The following is a 20163-nucleotide window of genomic DNA, read 5'->3' on the forward strand; positions in this document are numbered from 1 at the left end:
CCAGCGATTCAGCCCTTCCAGTAGATATATCTGAAAGTTCAGACTATTGGCACTGTTTCCTGAAAGAATGTGTACCACAATTAATACAAGAACCATCTGTTACAAACAAAGCAAAGCAAGCTAAATTCATTGATAGTTATGTGATTTTTAATATAATCAAACATGATATATTGCAGAAAATATTTACTAAAGTTAACAGTTATCACATACCTGGAATGAAGCGATTCAAATGGCAGTGAAACGATTCCAGGGATGTGGAGCCTCTTGCACACCGGTATGTTTTTAAAACTACTCCTCCCTTGGTGATGTCTCCGGTCTCCGTGTACAATGCCACACCAGGAGGGTCTTGAATGCATGCCACATGCCGCTTCTGTACACGCCAGATGTGCTGCATTCGCACAGTGTCAAGAAGAGGAACACCAAGGGCATCGTTCCCCTTGCCACTCATTAGCTCTGTGAGTAGCTGATTAAGCAGGTGGATGGTTGTCTCTTGTCCTCGTGTTCTCCTCCTGCAGTGCAGTGCCAGCTCATCTTTTGTGATGTGTCGATCAACATCTTTGTCGGTCAACACTGGCCAGTCTTGCTTCCTCAGCTGCTCCCTTTTGGCCCTCCTCAGCAGACTAACGTCACCTGCATCCCACTCAAATATACAGGCCGACAAACGTGACATGAACGTTGGATAAAGCTGATGGGCATCGGTGGTGCACCCTGTTGCCAGTCGTCGCATAAAATGCCAGATGTCTAGACGCACAATCACATCTGGCCACCCACTGAATCTGGTCTTCAGCTTTGTCTCTCCCACTTCCTTACAACAGCCACAGTCCACATAAAGGGCAACAGGGGGAGCAACACCAGCCTTGCAGTACCGGTCTACTAGACCTGCTATCATGAGGTCCAACCCAGCACCTTCATTTGTGGTAAGTACACTCATCAACACCTGGCCCTTTTCATTCCCCACAGAAGTGAGCCATTGTGCAGTGCCCTTGGCAGGTCCAGTCAACTTCTTGGTGATCTGGCAATAAGAGAGGAACAATGTAAGAAACAAACCCAATGGCTTACCCATCATACCGAGCTTATCATAACAAAGGATCCAAACGAGGATGTCTCCTTCAGGACAAACAGACTATATGACTTATTTAGCATATACAAAAACAAACCATCATGGGCCATAATGGTTCTTCTTGCCAGACAAAGAGAGGTGACTTAAAGGGGATTTTGAAAGTAAGTGATCAATGGCCTTCTATCAACAAAACAAAATAAGTGGCCTAGACATTCATTCCTTCATTAAAGTACATTCAAACTGAGTGTTAACTGCAATAACCATAATCACACACAACAGATCAGATCCTTCCTGAGAGAATAGCTGGGTGGTGGTGTTTTAAAATTTATATATAGTGTGTATATAGTTGAGAAATAACCTGAGAAAAAAGTTTGCCAAATGATAACTAATATAATAAATAACATCTAACCTTTTTGGTAGAATCCATTTTTAAAATGGCTCCATAGGTTGAAGTGATTCCAGCCTTGATTTCCTCCAGTCTGTTGAGGATGTCTTGGCTGTACACAGTGAGGAGCCACTTGTAGTTGGGCACTGTGGCAGGTTCTGGGGGCTCCTGAAACTGTGGTGGAAGCACACTTGCATTTTCCATGAAGGCAGCACACTCCGATACATATCGTGCGGCCCTCTGGAGCCACTGCTCGCTGTGGTTCTCCTTCAGCTGGCCGATGATCCGGACAGGGCCGTTTCCCAGTCCTCGCTCACGCAACAGGCGGATCACCCGAATGTCACAGGCATATCTTGGGGGAAAAAAATCTTTATTATTCTGTTATTTAGGGAAATAAGTGTCAGATTTGCAAAAAGATATGTCCATGATGGCAAAGTAATTTAGTGTTTCATTCACCTGCGAGTAAGGATCACTCTAAACTCAGAGCGATGTGCTAGGTCCAGTTGGTGAAGGATTGTCTGGCTCCACGATACGTAGCTGGATCTACATCTGCTGCAGATCAGTGTCTCCGTCACCAGGTTGTAGTACCTATCGATGTCGAGGACCTGCCGAACCCTCCTGTGCAGACCACCTCCACTCAGCCGATGTTTACAGTCAGGATTCGTACAGTAAAGCCGCACCTTCCACAACCTGTAAGGCATCCACAACAACAGAGACTGCGAGAAGAAACGATCAGGAGTGGGAGACTGGTGATACAAAAGAGCTGGAGGTGGTGCATGATACCATAGTTGCAGGTTGTCGCGTAGCTCCAGCTTTCCCTTCGGCCCAAGTCTGAAGAGAGCTTCAGACACCCATTTCTGGTCATGCCGTGGCAATGTCTGCGGCCACAATAGTGGGAGCTCTGCTGTATTTTCTGGCTGATGGATTGGCTATGATGAAAAAATAGCACAAGTATACACAGATGTTATGTGTAATCATGAATGACTTGTGAATGAATCATGAATGTACATGTGATTTATTAATGACACATTACCGTACCATGCTCATCACAACAGAAGACTCTGCAGAATGTTGCCCTTGTTCTGCAGGTTGTGGTTTTGGTGGTGGAGCAAGAAAACATGGGGACTGTAGGAGAGGCCTGTAAGGATGGAAGGATGTTGAAGGCTGAGGATCAGGAGACTGGCAAGACGTTGAACCTGCTCCTAGGATCTCCTGTGGCTGTGGAATTAATAGTTTGTTATTCAGTTAGAATAGAACAAATAGAAGAAAAAACATTAATATATAGTATTTTTTTTACCTGTACATGCTTCCTTGTGACATTCAGGTTTGGTTTTGCTGTAGCCACATGGGTTCCACCATACCTTGATCGTTCAAACTAGTACAAAAAGAAGATCACAATATTTGTTGGAAACCATGAAGAATATTCAGCACAGCAACATCACATAATGTTCATATCTTTATAGTACAATGTATGTTACCATGGATAAAGTCAATTTAGGCCTCTTTGCAGGACTGGTGGAGGGAGAAGTGCTCAGGCTGGCAGTACTTGTTGATGGTTGAGGAGCCAGTGGATTCTTGGAACGTTCCTGAAAATGTAGCAGAAATACATTTATATATAGGGAGAAAATATATATAGTTACTAAAACTCATCATAAACAGTCAACCTTAGTAATACATTATTCTGTATTTGCAGATTGCAGGTTTAATTAATTTAAGTTACCTTATGAAAGCTACAAACACACTTGGGCAATCCTCCCACAAGGGTTGACTGTCCCTTCAGATGCTGGGGGCATTTTTCAATCTGCAAAAAAAAATCCACATTCAGGCAAGATGTCTTCTCTTTTGTAATTGTAATTTTCTGCAATTCTCACCTGTCCTTCACAACTCCAATTAGAACTATTTAAAGAGTCAAGCAACAATAAATAAATATGGAATAATAAGGCTTAAGTTATTTTAAAATGAGAGAAATCATATTATTTTACCTTATTATAGAGTTCGTGCCACTTTTTCTGTCTTGGAGCAGGCCTGTTGCCCTCGCTCGATGGCCAAACCCCTGTGTTGGCAAATGCTTGCAGCCGGGCAAGCCAGTCTGTGTCAGCCATGGCCTTGTGAGATTTTTTTGATGCTGACATGATCTGAAACAAGACATTGTAAATAACGAAAGTGTATGATATACTTTATAATTAAAACAAACATAAATTAACAAATAAGTAAATCCATGGCAACTAAGAATGAATGTGAGCAGTTGGTACCAACTCACTAGTTACTAATGTGTTTTTAACCTTTTTAATACTACAAGGATTCGTATTACTCACTTAACCATATACTTTATAATGTTCGTTTCTACGTAGATACTTAGTAATAACAAAATAATAACGTGTTAGGCAGGGGCACGTATTTTCTAAGACGTTTAAAAACAGTTAAATAAAGCGTTTATATACCGTTAAATTACCTCACAATTTCGGCGATTGTCCGTTGAAAATCGAAAAACAGGATAGATGGCTAACACAGAGAAACATTAATTAGATTATTCGTCATGATTAGAATTACATAAATTATTCCTCCAATTTAGGCTAGTTAGAAGTTATCCGATAGCTTGCTAACGAACTACGTCCATGAGCGTCACCACAGGAGATAATGTATATACAGTATTTCTTAGCTGACTACCTTTCCAATGATCGCAAAATATATCTACAGCATTTATTTATTGGTTCCTTATACAAACAGGCATAAAACAACCCTGCGTATAAATAAATATGCTAGCAAAAATAAGGCATACCTGTGTCTTGTTGAGAAATCCCAAATCCGAGACGGTGTTTCTTTCTTCTACGCGGTGTAAAGTTTATATACTTTGAAGTGACCGGGTCAAGATCGCCTTCGTCGTGTCATTGGCCGAGGAAAAATGGAATGGTGGGCAGGCATTGGCCGAGGAAAAATGGAATGGTGGGCAGACATTGGCCGAGGAAAAATGGAATGGTGGGCAGACATTGGCCGAGGAAAAATGGAATGGTGGCCAGGCATTGGCCGAGGAAAAATGGAATGGTGGGCAGGCATTGGCCGAGGAAAAATGGAATGGTGGCCAGGCATTGGCCGAGAAAAACGAAGAAAATGGAATGGTTCGCGCGCCATTGGCCGAGGAAAAATGGAATGGGGCTCAGGCATTGGATGTTTTTTACAGACGGGTGGCTTGCAGGTAGAGCTATTTCGGCAAGCTGCAGATAAACCACGTCGAGATGCAATCGAAACTTTATCAACGACTGTTACCTTTCCTTAGGTTCTTGCAACATGCTTTCACAGCGTAACGGTTTCGGCACAGTGAAATTCACGGACAGGTACGGCAAGACCTAATTTGGCAATGTTTATCATGATGCCAACATGAGAAAACCTTGTGGGTCAATGCTGGATTCGGTATTATTTCCTAGTCGGGCTGAGCTGATCCGTAAGCTTTCCTTAAAACTCCAATCAAAAGAATAAACTCTTGAGAGGGGGATTAGCTCAAGTGGTAGAGCGCTCGCTTTGCATGCGAGACGTAGTGGGATCGATGCCCACATTCTCCAAAGCTCTCTTACTGACTCCTTGCTTGCTTACGATAAGCATGAAGCAGCCAGCTTTTGTCTTAAGGGAATAATTTCATGACCTTCAAAGGTCTCTTAGAACATGGTCACTTTGGATTCCTCCAGCAAACAGTTGACATCTTTGCCACATCTCTTTTTACTTTTGGACAAAGGCTGTCCATAAGCCGAAGGAAGCAGAGGAAAGTCCAATTCAGTCAAAACTTAAGCATGTCGTGAAGTGGTACACCTATGCTTTTGGACAACGCGTACATGCAAGTTGACACCTACACATTTCCTTCTCCAAATGCTTTATCAGCAGATGAATTGAACATCTAGAGTCTCGAGTTCTGACAATCCCACTGTGAAATCTCACAACAAAACATCAAACAGTTTATGTCTGTTTATAATTTTTCAACAGAATGCACAGGTCATTCAAAAGCTGAGGCTTTCCACCTAGCTAGGTCGAGTTCATGCCGAAACCCGGGATCGAACCAGGGACCTTTAGATCTTCAGTCTAACGCTCTCCCAACTGAGCTATTTCGGCAAGCTGCAGATAAACCACGTCGAGATGCAAACGAAACTTTATCAACGACTGTTACCTTTCCTTAGGTTCTTGCAACATGCTTTCACAGCGTAACGGTTTCGGCACAGTGAAATTCACGGACAGGTACAGCAAGACCTAATTTGGCAATGTTTATCATGATGCCAACATGAGAAAACCTTGTGGGTCAATGCTGGATTCGGTATTATTTCCTAGTCGGGCTGAGCTGATCCGTAAGCTTTCCTTAAAACTCCAATCAAAAGAATAAACTCTTGAGAGGGGGATTAGCTCAAGTGGTAGAGCGCTCGCTTTGCATGCGAGAGGTAGTGGGATCGATGCCCACATTCTCCAAAGCTCTCTTACTGACTCCTTGCTTGCTTACGATAAGCATGAAGCAGCCAGCTTTAGTCTTAAGGGAATAATTTCATGACCTTCAAAGGTCTCTTAGAACATGGTCACTTTGGATTCCTCCAGCAAACAGTTGACATCTTTGCCACATCTCTTTTTACTTTTGGACAAAGGCTGTCCATAAGCCGAAGGAAGCAGAGGAAAGTCCAATTCAGTCAAAACTTAAGCATGTCGTGAAGTGGTACACCTATGCTTTTGGACAACGCGTACATGCAAGTTGACACCTACACATTTCCTTCTCCAAATGCTTTATCAGCAGATGAATTGAACATCTAGAGTCTTGAGTTCTGACAATCCCACTGTGAAATCTCACAACAAAACATCAAACAGTTTATGTCTGTGTATAATTTTTCAACAGAATGCACAGGTCATTCAAAAGCTGAGGCTTTCCACCTAGCTAGGTCGAGTTCATGCCGAAACCCGGGATCGAACCAGGGACCTTTAGATCTTCAGTCTAACGCTCTCCCAACTGAGCTATTTCGGCAAGCTGCAGATAAACCACGTCGAGATGCAATCGAAACTTTATCAACGACTGTTACCTTTCCTTAGGTTCTTGCAACATGCTTTCACAGCGTAACGGTTTCGGCACAGTGAAATTCACGGACAGGTACGGCAAGACCTAATTTGGCAATGTTTATCATGATGCCAACATGAGAAAACCTTGTGGGTCAATGCTGGATTCGGTATTATTTCCTAGTCGGGCTGAGCTGATCCGTAAGCTTTCCTTAAAACTCCAATCAAAAGAATAAACTCTTGAGAGGGGGATTAGCTCAAGTGGTAGAGCGCTCGCTTTGCATGCGAGAGGTAGTGGGATCGATGCCCACATTCTCCAAAGCTCTCTTACTGACTCCTTGCTTGCTTACGATAAGCATGAAGCAGCCAGCTTTTGTCTTAAGGGAATAATTTCATGACCTTCAAAGGTCTCTTAGAACATGGTCACTTTGGATTCCTCCAGCAAACAGTTGACATCTTTGCCACATCTCTTTTTACTTTTGGACAAAGGCTGTCCATAAGCCGAAGGAAGCAGAGGAAAGTCCAATTCAGTCAAAACTTAAGCATGTCGTGAAGTGGTACACCTATGCTTTTGGACAACGCGTACATGCAAGTTGACACCTACACATTTCCTTCTCCAAATGCTTTATCAGCAGATGAATTGAACATCTAGAGTCTCGAGTTCTGACAATCCCACTGTGAAATCTCACAACAAAACATCAAACAGTTTATGTCTGTTTATAATTTTTCAACAGAATGCACAGGTCATTCAAAAGCTGAGGCTTTCCACCTAGCTAGGTCGAGTTCATGCCGAAACCCGGGATCGAACCAGGGACCTTTAGATCTTCAGTCTAACGCTCTCCCAACTGAGCTATTTCGGCAAGCTGCAGGTAAACCACGTCGAGATGCAATCGAAACTTTATCAACGACTGTTACCTTTCCTTAGGTTCTTGCAACATGCTTTCACAGCGTAACGGTTTCGGCACAGTGAAATTCACGGACAGGTACGGCAAGACCTAATTTGGCAATGTTTATCATGATGCCAACATGAGAAAACCTTGTGGGTCAATGCTGGATTCGGTATTATTTCCTAGTCGGGCTGAGCTGATCCGTAAGCTTTCCTTAAAACTCCAATCAAAAGAATAAACTCTTGAGAGGGGGATTAGCTCAAGTGGTAGAGCGCTCGCTTTGCATGCGAGAGGTAGTGGGATCGATGCCCACATTCTCCAAAGCTCTCTTACTGACTCCTTGCTTGCTTACGATAAGCATGAAGCAGCCAGTTTTAGTCTTAAGGGAATAATTTCATGACCTTCAAAGGTCTCTTAGAACATGGTCACTTTGGATTCCTCCAGCAAACAGTTGACATCTTTGCCACATCTCTTTTTACTTTTGGACAAAGGCTGTCCATAAGCCGAAGGAAGCAGAGGAAAGTCCAATTCAGTCAAAACTTAAGCATGTCGTGAAGTGGTACACCTATGCTTTTGGACAACGCGTACATGCAAGTTGACACCTACACATTTCCTTCTCCAAATGCTTTATCAGCAGATGAATTGAACATCTAGAGTCTCGAGTTCTGACAATCCCACTGTGAAATCTCACAACAAAACATCAAACAGTTTATGTCTGTTTATAATTTTTCAACAGAATGCACAGGTCATTCAAAAGCTGAGGCTTTCCACCTAGCTAGGTCGAGTTCATGCCGAAACCCGGGATCGAACCAGGGACCTTTAGATCTTCAGTCTAACGCTCTCCCAACTGAGCTAAAGCTGGGGAACAATCGTCTGTATGAGGGGGGGAAGAAGGGGAAGAAAAAGGAAGAAAAAGGAAAAAAAAGTTGAGAAAAGATCGGGAGGTCGCAGGTTCGAATCCAGCCTGGATATAAATATTTGTAACTGAGAATCTTGCCGTGGATATTTTGTGTAATAATATTCTAAGAAATATATTGCAAAATTTTATTTTATGGCTGTCAGCAGTGCCTACAATTACGGGGCACCCGTGTCACAATTTATATATTGTAATATATATGTGCATTTCATACACATACATATGAGTTGTTTCATCATATTAGGCTTATTGCTTGATTTAATAAATTGACACTCTGTATTTGTATTCACACTTTATATATTTATTCACACTTTATATACTTTATACACTTTATGTATATATATATATATATAATAAACATGAATAAAATTAACAAAATGATATTCTAATACAATTAACAAAATTATACTACAATTTACATAAAAATAAAATATTAAATCTACACTAATACATATATACACATATTAATGCCACAGCAGCTGAACTAAAAAAAATTCCAATAAACTACAGCAAAACATTTACAACATTTTAAACCATTAAAGATAATAATAATTATATTTTTGTAATATAAAAATACAATAGTAATGTATGAAAATAAAGTATACACATTAATCACAGTTTTCTCATCTTTTCCAGCCACTGTTCCTTGGTAAGAGTCTCTGTCATAGGACAGAAGATCTTCCCCTTGTACTGGCTATGGCCAGTTGCTGTTTTGCGTGACTGTCCACACTTCCTACAGGTATTATATGGGACTGTCCGCTTGTAATGTCGCTCAGTGGGGGTAGCAGGCTGAGGGACAGAACTGGGCAACAACACCTGAGGCATGACAGACACAGCTGGTCCTTCGGGTAACATCATCAGTACAGGTGAAGGTCTTGGCTGTATCATCCTCAAAGAGGCCTCCTGTGAACCAGACTCCATGGAAGCAATGGGAGGCTGAATGGAAGTGTCCTGATGTCGTTGACTAGGGGCTAATGGTGGTGTGGCACTGGGCAGAATTTTTCTAAACTTAGTTTTAGCCTGACCTGCTGTGTTTGGCGGCATGTGGTAAATATGAACCTGATGAGGGTACTGTGGAGGCTCATCAGGTTGTACATTTGCTGGCAGTAGAGGTTGAGCTGCCACTGGCCGTGCATCAGGGAGGCGCACCCCTTGAAGTAGCACAGAGACCTCCTGAGATTTGAGGCGCTCTTTGTACCACTGCATAAGAGTTTTCTGGTTCACCTCTACCAGCTGAAGGGTGGTCTGCTCCATCACTGTCCCATTGTTCAAAACAAGCTGCCTGATTTTCCTGTAGTCCTCCAACATCAGTGCCCACCTTGACACACTTACTTTGCCCAGAGTTTTGGGGCTTCTGTGGATGTTGGCCAGTCTTACAAAGATGGTTTTAATGAGCCGACAGCAGTCAGGCCACTGAGCAGGGGAGCCACTTGATCCCAGAACACACCTTTTTGTGCTCTCAACACCAGGGGTGAAAACTGCCTTCTTTTTGGGGGATCGAAAGCGGCCAGTCAGCAGCCTATCCTGATGCCGAGCTGCATACACCAGTCTGTTTTTATCAAACTGGTTTAGGTTTTGCCACAAACTAACAATCGTGGTGGTCTGCTGGTTTGTCAGGGTGAGGCGTGTTTGAGTGCGAAGCTCAACCAGATACTCTGCTAATTCATCCACCCTTTCCATTCCAGGAATGTTATGGACATCCACAGCCTAGAAAAAAAAAATAATAATAATATGAAATGTTATAATGTCTGTAGAAATGTGCATTTTCTATTTACAATAAAGGTTTAATTACAATAAAGCATGAGAAAATAAAGCATTTGTGTGTCGCGTTCTTATTTGTGTGCTGTTTATTAGAGAATTTAACAATGAAGATGTTTAACAATGAAAGTAAGGTACTATCACTTACAATTTGTTGAGCTGAAGGCTCTGATGGAGACTGACTAGGCACTGGTGGAGGCTGGGCCGAGGTCACTGGTGGAGGCTGGGCCGAGGTCACTGGTGGAGGCTGGGCCGAGGTCACTGGTGGAGGCTGGGCCGAGGTCACTGGTGGAGGCTGGGCCGAGGGCACTGGTGGAGGCTGGGCCGAGGTCACTGGTGGAGGCTGGGCCGAGGTCACTGGTGGAGGCTGGGCCGAGGGCACTGGTGGAGGCTGGGCCGAGGGCACTGGTGGAGGCTGGGCCGAGGGCACTGGTGGAGGCTGGGCCGAGGGCACTGGTGGAGGCTGGGCCGAGGGCACTGGTGGAGGCTGCTGAAGGAGTATAGGTGTAGTTTGGATTAGTGGTTTTAACAGATAAATTTTACTATAAAAAGACAAAGTAAGACTCTATCATTTACCATTTGTTGAACTGAAGGTAATGACGATGAAGGCTGGACCAAGGGCATTGGTGAAGGGTGGAGAGGTGGGTGAGGGAACACAAATTCTAATGTCTCATCAGCAACCACCAGGTCTGCCACCATTGCTTCATCCTGCAGACTGGATTCGTTGAACCCCTCATCATCTTCATCTTGGTCATGCACTTCTAAGTCCTCCAGCAGCTGGGTGGTTCTGTCAGAATTTGGGTGCATATCCTCCAGTGGCTCATTATTCTGCCTTAGCAGGTACTGCACACCAATGAGCTCCCCTGAAAATGCATTAAATAAAAAAAGAAAAATAAACATTTTTGTGACGTATAAAGTATTCTAAAATATTAAATGCCGTATCACAATATGCTTACCAGTGTATTTTGCAGGTGGTGTAAATGCCGGCATCAATTTCCTTTTAAAAACCTTCTGGTAGTTGTCGTTGACAAAGTGAACCAACTCCCCAGTGTAACTGCGCAGGGTTGTAGGTTCCTTTGCAAGAGCAGAAGCAGCACGGTCTTGGTTCCAGCGATTCAGCCCTTCCAGTAGATATATCTGAAAGTTCAGACTATTGGCACTGTTTCCTGAAAGAATGTGTACCACAATTAATACAAGAACCATCTGTTACAAACAAAGCAAAGCAAGCTAAATTCATTGATAGTTATGTGATTTTTAATATAATCAAACATGATATATTGCAGAAAATATTTACTAAAGTTAACAGTTATCACATACCTGGAATGAAGCGATTCAAATGGCAGTGAAACGATTCCAGGGATGTGGAGCCTCTTGCACACCGGTATGTTTTTAAAACTACTCCTCCCTTGGTGATGTCTCCGGTCTCCGTGTACAATGCCACACCAGGAGGGTCTTGAATGCATGCCACATGCCGCTTCTGTACACGCCAGATGTGCTGCATTCGCACAGTGTCAAGAAGAGGAACACCAAGGGCATCGTTCCCCTTGCCACTCATTAGCTCTGTGAGTAGCTGATCGAGCAGGTGGATGGTTGTCTCTTGTCCACGTGTTCTCCTCCTGCAGTGCAGTGCCAGCTCATCTTTTGTGATGTGTCGATCAACATCTTTGTCGGTCAACACTGGCCAGTCTTGCTTCCTCAGCTGCTCCCTTTTGGCCCTCCTCAGCAGACTAACGTCACCTGCATCCCACTCAAATATACAGGCAGACAAGCGTGACATGAAAGTCGGATAAAGCTGATGGGCATCGGTGGTGCACCCTGTTGCCAGTCGTCGCATAAAATGCCAGATGTCTAGACGCACAATCACATCTGGCCACCCACTGAATCTGGTCTTCAGCTTTGTCTCTCCCACTTCCTTACAACAGCCACAGTCCACATAAAGGGCAACAGGGGGAGCAACACCAGCCTTGCAGTACCGGTCTACTAGACCTGCTATCATGAGGTCCAACCCAGCACCTTCATTTGTTGTAAGTACACTCATCAACACCTGGCCCTTTTCATTCCCCACAGATGTGAGCCATTGTGCAGTGCCCTTGGCAGGTCCAGTCAACTTCTTGGTGATCTGGCAATAAGAGAGGAACAATGTAAGAAACAAACCCAATGGCTTACCCATCATACCTAGCTTATCATAACAAAGGATCCAAACGAGGATGTCTCCTTCAGGACAAACAGACTATATGACTTATTTAGCATATACAAAAACAAACCATCATGGGCCATAATGGTTCTTCTTGCCAGACAAAGAGAGGTGACTTAAAGGGGATTTTGAAAGTAAGTGATCAATGGCCTTCTATCAACAAAACAAAATAAGTGGCCTAGACATTCATTCCTTCATTAAAGTACATTCAAACTGAGTGTTAACTGCAATAACCATAATCACACACAACAGATCAGATCCTTCCTGAGAGAATAGCTGGGTGGTGGTGTTTTAAAATTTATATATAGTGTGTATATAGTTGAGAAATAACCTGAGAAAAAAGTTTGCCAAATGATAACTAATATAATAAATAACATCTAACCTTTTTGGTAGAATCCATTTTTAAAATGGCTCCATAGGTTGAAGTGATTCCAGCCTTGATTTCCTCCAGTCTGTTGAGGATGTCTTGGCTGTACACAGTGAGGAGCCACTTGTAGTTGGGCACTGTGGCAGGTTCTGGGGGCTCCTGAAACTGTGGTGGAAGCACACTTGCATTTTCCATGAAGACAGCACACTCCGATACATATCGTGCGGCCCTCTGGAGCCACTGCTCGCTGTGGTTCTCCTTCAGCTGGCCGATGATCCGGACAGGGCCGTTTCCCAGTCCTCGCTCACGCAGCAGGCGGATCACCCGAATGTCACAGGCATATCTTGGGGGGAAAAAAATCTTTATTATTCTGTTATTTAGGGAAATAAGTGTCAGATTTGCAAAAAGATATGTCCATGATGGCAAAGTAATTTAGTGTTTCATTCACCTGCGAGTAAGGATCACTCTAAACTCAGAGCGATGTGCTAGGTCCAGTTGGTGAAGGATTGTCTGGCTCCACGATACGTAGCTGGATCTACATCTGCTGCAGATCAGTGTCTCCGTCACCAGGTTGTAGTACCTATCGATGTCGAGGACCTGCCGAACCCTCCTGTGCAGACCACCTCCACTCAGCCGATGTTTACAGTCAGGATTCGTACAGTAAAGCCGCACCTTCCACAACCTGTAAGGCATCCACAACAACAGAGACTGCGAGAAGAAACGATCAGGAGTGGGAGACTGGTGATACAAAAGAGCTGGAGGTGGTGCATGATACCATAGTTGCAGGTTGTCGCGTAGCTCCAGCTTTCCCTTCGGCCCAAGTCTGAAGAGAGCTTCAGACACCCATTTCTGGTCCTGCCGTGGCAATGTCTGCGGCCACAATAGTGGGAGCTCTGCTGTATTTTCTGGCTGATGGATTGGCTATGATGAAAAAATAGCACAAGTATACACAGATGTTATGTGTAATCATTAATGACTTGTGAATGAATCATGAATGTACTTGTGATTTATTAATGACACATTACCGTACCATGCTCATCACAACAGAAGACTCTGCAGAATGTTGCCCTTGTTCTGCAGGTTGTGGTTTTGGTGGTGGTGGTGGAGCAAGAAAACATGGGGACTGTAGGAGAGGCCTGTGAGGATGGAAGGATGTTGAAGGCTGAGGATCAGGAGACTGGCAAGACGTTGAACCTGCTCCTAGGATCTCCTGTGGCTGTGGAATTAATAGTTTGTTATTCAGTTAGAATAGAACAAATAGAAGAAAAAACATTAATATATAGTATTTTTTTACCTGTACATGCTTCCTTGTGACATTCAGGTTTGGTTTTGCTGTAGCCACATGGGTTCCACCATACCTTGATCGTTCAAACTAGTACAAAAAGAAGATCACAATATTTGTTGGAAACCATGAAGAATATTCAGCACAGCAACATCACATAATGTTCATATCTTTATAGTACAATGTATGTTACCATGGATAAAGTCAATTTAGGCCTCTTTGCAGGACTGGTGGAGGGAGAAGTGCTCAGGCTGGCAGTACTTGTTGATGGTTGAGGAGCCAGTGGATTCTTGGAACGTTCCTGAAAATGTAGCAGAAATACATTTATATATAGGGAGAAAATATATATAGTTACTAAAACTCATCATAAACAGTCAACCTTAGTAATACATTATTCTGTATTTGCAGATTGCAGGTTTAATTAATTTAAGTTACCTTATGAAAGCTACAAACACACTTGGGCAATCCTCCCACAAGGGTTGACTGTCCCTTCAGATGCTGGGGGCATTTTTCAATCTGCAAAAAAAAATCCACATTCAGGCAAGATGTCTTCTCTTTTGTAATTGTAATTTTCTGCAATTCTCACCTGTCCTTCACAACTCCAATTAGAACTATTTAAAGAGTCAAGGAACAATAAATAAATATGGAATAATAAGGCTTAAGTTATTTTAAAATGAGAGAAATCATATTATTTTACCTTATTATAGAGTTCGTGCCACTTTTTCTGTCTTGGAGCAGGCCTGTTGCCCTCGCTCGATGGCCAAACCCCTGTGTTGGCAAATGCTTGCAGCCGGGCAAGCCAGTCTGTGTCAGCCATGGCCTTGTGAGATTTTTTTGATGCCGACATGATCTGAAACAAGACATTGTAAATAACGAAAGTGTATGATATACTTTATAATTAAAACAAACATAAATTAACAAATAAGTAAATCCATGGCAACTAAGAATGAATGTGAGCAGTTGGTACCAACTCACTAGTTACTAATGTGTTTTTAACCTTTTTAATACTACAAGGATTCGTATTACTCACTTAACCATATACTTTATAATGTTCGTTTCTACGTAGATACTTAGTAATAACAAAATAATAACGTGTTAGGCAGGGGCACGTATTTTCTAAGACGTTTAAAAACAGTTAAATAAAGCGTTTATATACCGTTAAATTACCTCACAATTTCGGCGATTGTCCGTTGAAAATCGAAAAACAGGATAGATGGCTAACACAGAGAAACATTAATTAGATTATTCGTCATGATTAGAATTACATAAATTATTCCTCCAATTTAGGCTAGTTAGAAGTTTCCGATAGCTTGCTAACGAACTACGTCCATGAGCGTCACCACAGGAGATAATGTATATACAGTATTTCTTAGCTGACTACCTTTCCGATGATCGCAAAATATATCTACAGCATTTATTTATTGGTTCCTTATACAAACAGGCATAAAACAACCCTGAGTATAAATAAATATGCTAGCAAAAATAAGGCATACCTGTGTCTTGTTGAGAAATCCCAAATCCGAGACGGTGTTTCTTTCTTCTACGCGGTGTAAAGTTTATATACTTTGAAGTGACCGGGGCAAGATCGCCTTCGTCGTGTCATTGGCCGAGGAAAAATGGAATGGTGGGCAGACATTGGCCGAGGAAAAATGGAATGGTGGGCAGACATTGGCCGAGGAAAAATGGAATGGTGGCCAGGCATTGGCCGAGGAAAAATGGAATGGTGGGCAGGCATTGGCCGATGAAAAATGGAATGGTGGGCAGGCATTGGCCGAGGAAAAATGGAATGGTGGCCAGGCATTGGCCGAGAAAAACGAAGAAAATGGAATGGTTCGCGCGCCATTGGCCGAGGAAAAATGGAATGGGGCTCAGGCATTGGATGTTTTTTACAGACGGGTGGCTTGCAGGTACCGCCATTTCGGCAAGCTGCAGATAAACCACGTCGAGATGCAAACGAAACTTTATCAACGACTGTTACCTTTCCTTAGGTTCTTGCAACATGCTTTCACAGCGTAACGGTTTCGGCACAGTGAAATTCACGGACAGGTACGGCAAGACCTAATTTGGCAATGTTTATCATGATGCCAACATGAGAAAACCTTGTGGGTCAATGCTGGATTCGGTATTATTTCCTAGTCGGGCTGAGCTGATCCGTAAGCTTTCCTTAAAACTCCAATCAAAACTATAAACTCTTGAGAGGGGGATTAGCTCAAGTGGTAGAGCGCTCGCTTTGCATGCGAGAGGTAGTGGGGTCGATGCCCACATTCTCCAAAGCTCTCTTACTGACTCCTTGCTTGCTTACGATAAGCATGAAGCAGCCAGCTCTAGTCTTAAGGGAATCATTTCATGACCTTCAAAGGTCTCTTAGAACATGGTCACTTTGGATTCCTCCAGCAAACAGTTGACATCTTTGCCACATCTCTTTTTACTTTTGGACAAAGGCTGTCCATAAGCCGAAGGAAGCAGAGGAAAGTCCAATTCAGTCAAAACTTAAGCATGTCGTGAAGTGGTACACCTATGCTTTTGGACAACGCGTACATGCAAGTTGACACCTACACATTTCCTTCTCCAAATGCTTTATCAGCAGATGAATTGAACATCTAGAGTCTCGAGTTCTGACAATCCCACTGTGAAATCTCACAACAAAACATCAAACAGTTTATGTCTGTTTATAATTTTTCAACAGAATGCACAGGTCATTCAAAAGCTGAGGCTTTCCACCTAGCTAGGTCGAGTTCATGCCAAAACCCGGGATCGAATCAGGGACCTTTAGATCTTCAGTCTAACGCTCTCCCAACTGAGCTATTTCGGCAAGCTGCAGATAAACCACGTCGAGATGCAAACGAAACTTTATCAACGACTGTTACCTTTCCTTAGGTTCTTGCAACATGCTTTCACAGCGTAACGGTTTCGGCACAGTGAAATTCACGGACAGGTACAGCAAGACCTAATTTGGCAATGTTTATCATGATGCCAACATGAGAAAACCTTGTGGGTCAATGCTGGATTCGGTATTATTTCCTAGTCGGGCTGAGCTGATCCGTAAGCTTTCCTTAAAACTCCAATCAAAAGAATAAACTCTTGAGAGGGGGATTAGCTCAAGTGGTAGAGCGCTCGCTTTGCATGCGAGAGGTAGTGGGATCGATGCCCACATTCTCCAAAGCTCTCTTACTGACTCCTTGCTTGCTTACGATAAGCATGAAGCAGCCAGCTTTAGTCTTAAGGGAATAATTTCATGACCTTCAAAGGTCTCTTAGAACATGGTCACTTTGGATTCCTCCAGCAAACAGTTGACATCTTTGCCACATCTCTTTTTACTTTTGGACAAAGGCTGTCCATAAGCCGAAGGAAGCAGAGGAAAGTCCAATTCAGTCAAAACTTAAGCATGTCGTGAAGTGGTACACCTATGCTTTTGGACAACGCGTACATGCAAGTTGACACCTACACATTTCCTTCTCCAAATGCTTTATCAGCAGATGAATTGAACATCTAGAGTCTCGAGTTCTGACAATCCCACTGTGAAATCTCACAACAAAACATCAAACAGTTTATGTCTGTTTATAATTTTTTCAACAGAATGCACAGGTCATTCAAAAGCTGAGGCTTTCCACCTAGCTAGGTCGAGTTCATGCCGAAACCCGGGATCGAACCAGGGACCTTTAGATTTTCAGTCTAACGCTCTCCCAACTGAGCTATTTCGGCAAGCTGCAGATAAACCACGTCGAGATGCAAACGAAACTTTATCAACGACTGTTACCTTTCCTTAGGTTCTTGCAACATGCTTTCACAGCGTAACGGTTTCGGCACAGTGAAATTCACGGACAGGTACGGCAAGACCTAATTTGGCAATGTTTATCATGATGCCAACATGAGAAAACCTTGTGGGTCAATGCTGGATTCGGTATTATTTCCTAGTCGGGCTGAGCTGATCCGTAAGCTTTCCTTAAAACTCCAATCAAAACTATAAACTCTTGAGAGGGGGATTAGCTCAAGTGGTAGAGCGCTCGCTTTGCATGCGAGAGGTAGTGGGGTCGATGCCCACATTCTCCAAAGCTCTCTTACTGACTCCTTGCTTGCTTACGATAAGCATGAAGCAGCCAGCTCTAGTCTTAAGGGAATCATTTCATGACCTTCAAAGGTCTCTTAGAACATGGTCACTTTGGATTCCTCCAGCAAACAGTTGACATCTTTGCCACATCTCTTTTTACTTTTGGACAAAGGCTGTCCATAAGCCGAAGGAAGCAGAGGAAAGTCCAATTCAGTCAAAACTTAAGCATGTCGTGAAGTGGTACACCTATGCTTTTGGACAACGCGTACATGCAAGTTGACACCTACACATTTCCTTCTCCAAATGCTTTATCAGCAGATGAATTGAACATCTAGAGTCTCGAGTTCTGACAATCCCACTGTGAAATCTCACAACAAAACATCAAACAGTTTATGTCTGTTTATAATTTTTCAACAGAATGCACAGGTCATTCAAAAGCTGAGGCTTTCCACCTAGCTAGGTCGAGTTCATGCCGAAACCCGGGATCGAACCAGGGACCTTTAGATCTTCAGTCTAACGCTCTCCCAACTGAGCTATTTCTGCAAGCTGCAGATAAACCACGTCGAGATGCAAATGAAACTTTATCAACGACTGTTACCTTTCCTTAGGTTCTTGCAACATGCTTTCACAGCGTAACGGTTTCGGCACAGTGAAATTCACGGACAGGTACAGCAAGACCTTATTTGGCAATGTTTATCATGATGCCAACATGAGAAAACCTTGTGGGTCAATGCTGGATTCGGTATTATTTCCTAGTCGGGCTGAGCTGATCCGTAAGCTTTCCTTAAAACTCCAATCAAAAGAATAAACTCTTGAGAGGGGGATTAGCTCAAGTGGTAGAGCGCTCGCTTTGCATGCGAGAGGTAGTGGGATCGATGCCCACATTCTCCAAAGCTCTCTTACTGACTCCTTGCTTGCTTACGATAAGCATGAAGCTGCCAGCTTTAGTCTTAAGGGAATAATTTCATGACCTTCAAAGGTCTCTTAGAACATGGTCACTTTGGATTCCTCCAGCAAACAGTTGACATCTTTGCCACATCTCTTTTTACTTTTGGACAAAGGCTGTCCATAAGCCGAAGGAAGCAGAGGAAAGTCCAATTCAGTCAAAACTTAAGCATGTCGTGAAGTGGTACACCTATGCTTTTGGACAACGCGTACATGCAAGTTGACACCTACACATTTCCTTCTCCAAATGCTTTATCAGCAGATGAATTGAACATCTAGAGTCTCGAGTTCTGACAATCCCACTGTGAAATCTCACAACAAAACACCAAACAGTTTATGTCTGTTTATAATTTTTTCAACAGAATGCACAGGTCATTCAAAAGCTGAGGCTTTCCACCTAGCTAGGTCGAGTTCATGCCGAAACCCAGGATCGAACCAGGGACCTTTAGATCTTCAGTCTAACGCTCTCCCAACTGAGCTATTTCGGCAAGCTGCAGATAAACCACGTCGAGATGCAATCGAAACTTTATCAACGACTGTTACCTTTCCTTAGGTTCTTGCAACATGCTTTCACAGCGTAACGGTTTCGGCACAGTGAAATTCACGGACAGGTACGGCAAGACCTAATTTGGCAATGTTTATCATGATGCCAACATGAGAAAACCTTGTGGGTCAATGCTGGATTCGGTATTATTTCCTAGTCGGGCTGAGCTGATCCGTAAGCTTTCCTTAAAACTCCAATCAAAAGAATAAACTCTTGAGAGGGGGATTAGCTCAAGTGGTAGAGCACTCGCTTTGCATGCGAGAGGTAGTGGGATCGATGCCCACATTCTCCAAAGCTCTCTTACTGACTCCTTGCTTGCTTACGATAAGCATGAAGCAGCCAGCTTTTGTCTTAAGGGAATAATTTCATGACCTTCAAAGGTCTCTTAGAACATGGTCACTTTGGATTCCTCCAGCAAACAGTTGACATCTTTGCCACATCTCTTTTTACTTTTGGACAAAGGCTGTCCATAAGCCGAAGGAAGCAGAGGAAAGTCCAATTCAGTCAAAACTTAAGCATGTCGTGAAGTGGTACACCTATGCTTTTGGACAACGCGTACATGCAAGTTGACACCTACACATTTCCTTCTCCAAATGCTTTATCAGCAGATGAATTGAACATCTAGAGTCTCGAGTTCTGACAATCCCACTGTGAAATCTCACAACAAAACACCAAACAGTTTATGTCTGTTTATAATTTTTTCAACAGAATGCACAGGTCATTCAAAAGCTGAGGCTTTCCACCTAGCTAGGTCGAGTTCA

The 20163-nt window shown here is 43.1% G+C and overlaps 1 protein-coding gene and 8 non-coding genes across 9 annotated transcripts; all 9 read right to left on the minus strand.

Moving 5' to 3' along the window:
* Positions 1–783: 783 nt before the first annotated feature.
* Positions 784–4301, minus strand: LOC143493604 (uncharacterized). The gene is made up of 11 exons (XM_076992125.1): positions 4225–4301; positions 3898–3947; positions 3428–3580; positions 3166–3246; positions 2924–3031; positions 2743–2820; positions 2484–2663; positions 1902–2374; positions 1470–1797; positions 867–1012; positions 784–805 (listed from the first exon to the last, which is right to left on the minus strand). Exons 3-11 carry the CDS (start codon positions 3575–3577, stop codon positions 784–786), a joined length of 1566 nt encoding a protein of 521 aa, XP_076848240.1. The 5' UTR covers positions 3578–3580; positions 3898–3947; positions 4225–4301.
* A 1169-nt stretch (positions 4302–5470) lies between these two features.
* On the minus strand, positions 5471–5543 carry trnaf-gaa (transfer RNA phenylalanine (anticodon GAA)). The gene has a single exon. It is a non-coding gene; the product is annotated as a tRNA-Phe (tRNA).
* Positions 5544–6359: 816 nt separating this feature from the next.
* trnaf-gaa (transfer RNA phenylalanine (anticodon GAA)) lies at positions 6360–6432 on the minus strand. Its single transcript has one exon. It is a non-coding gene; the product is annotated as a tRNA-Phe (tRNA).
* An 816-nt stretch (positions 6433–7248) lies between these two features.
* trnaf-gaa (transfer RNA phenylalanine (anticodon GAA)) lies at positions 7249–7321 on the minus strand. Its single transcript has one exon. It is a non-coding gene; the product is annotated as a tRNA-Phe (tRNA).
* Positions 7322–8137: 816 nt separating this feature from the next.
* Positions 8138–8207, minus strand: trnaf-gaa (transfer RNA phenylalanine (anticodon GAA)). The gene has a single exon. It is a non-coding gene; the product is annotated as a tRNA-Phe (tRNA).
* Positions 8208–16604: 8397 nt separating this feature from the next.
* Positions 16605–16677, minus strand: trnaf-gaa (transfer RNA phenylalanine (anticodon GAA)). Its single transcript has one exon. It is a non-coding gene; the product is annotated as a tRNA-Phe (tRNA).
* Positions 16678–17494: 817 nt separating this feature from the next.
* trnaf-gaa (transfer RNA phenylalanine (anticodon GAA)) lies at positions 17495–17567 on the minus strand. Its single transcript has one exon. It is a non-coding gene; the product is annotated as a tRNA-Phe (tRNA).
* An 816-nt stretch (positions 17568–18383) lies between these two features.
* Positions 18384–18456, minus strand: trnaf-gaa (transfer RNA phenylalanine (anticodon GAA)). The gene has a single exon. It is a non-coding gene; the product is annotated as a tRNA-Phe (tRNA).
* An 817-nt stretch (positions 18457–19273) lies between these two features.
* trnaf-gaa (transfer RNA phenylalanine (anticodon GAA)) lies at positions 19274–19346 on the minus strand. The gene has a single exon. It is a non-coding gene; the product is annotated as a tRNA-Phe (tRNA).
* Positions 19347–20163: the final 817 nt, after the last annotated feature.

The sequence above is a fragment of the Brachyhypopomus gauderio genome, unplaced genomic scaffold, assembly GCF_052324685.1.
Source record: "Brachyhypopomus gauderio isolate BG-103 unplaced genomic scaffold, BGAUD_0.2 sc90, whole genome shotgun sequence".
In the NCBI taxonomy this organism is placed as follows: domain Eukaryota; kingdom Metazoa; phylum Chordata; class Actinopteri; order Gymnotiformes; family Hypopomidae; genus Brachyhypopomus; species Brachyhypopomus gauderio.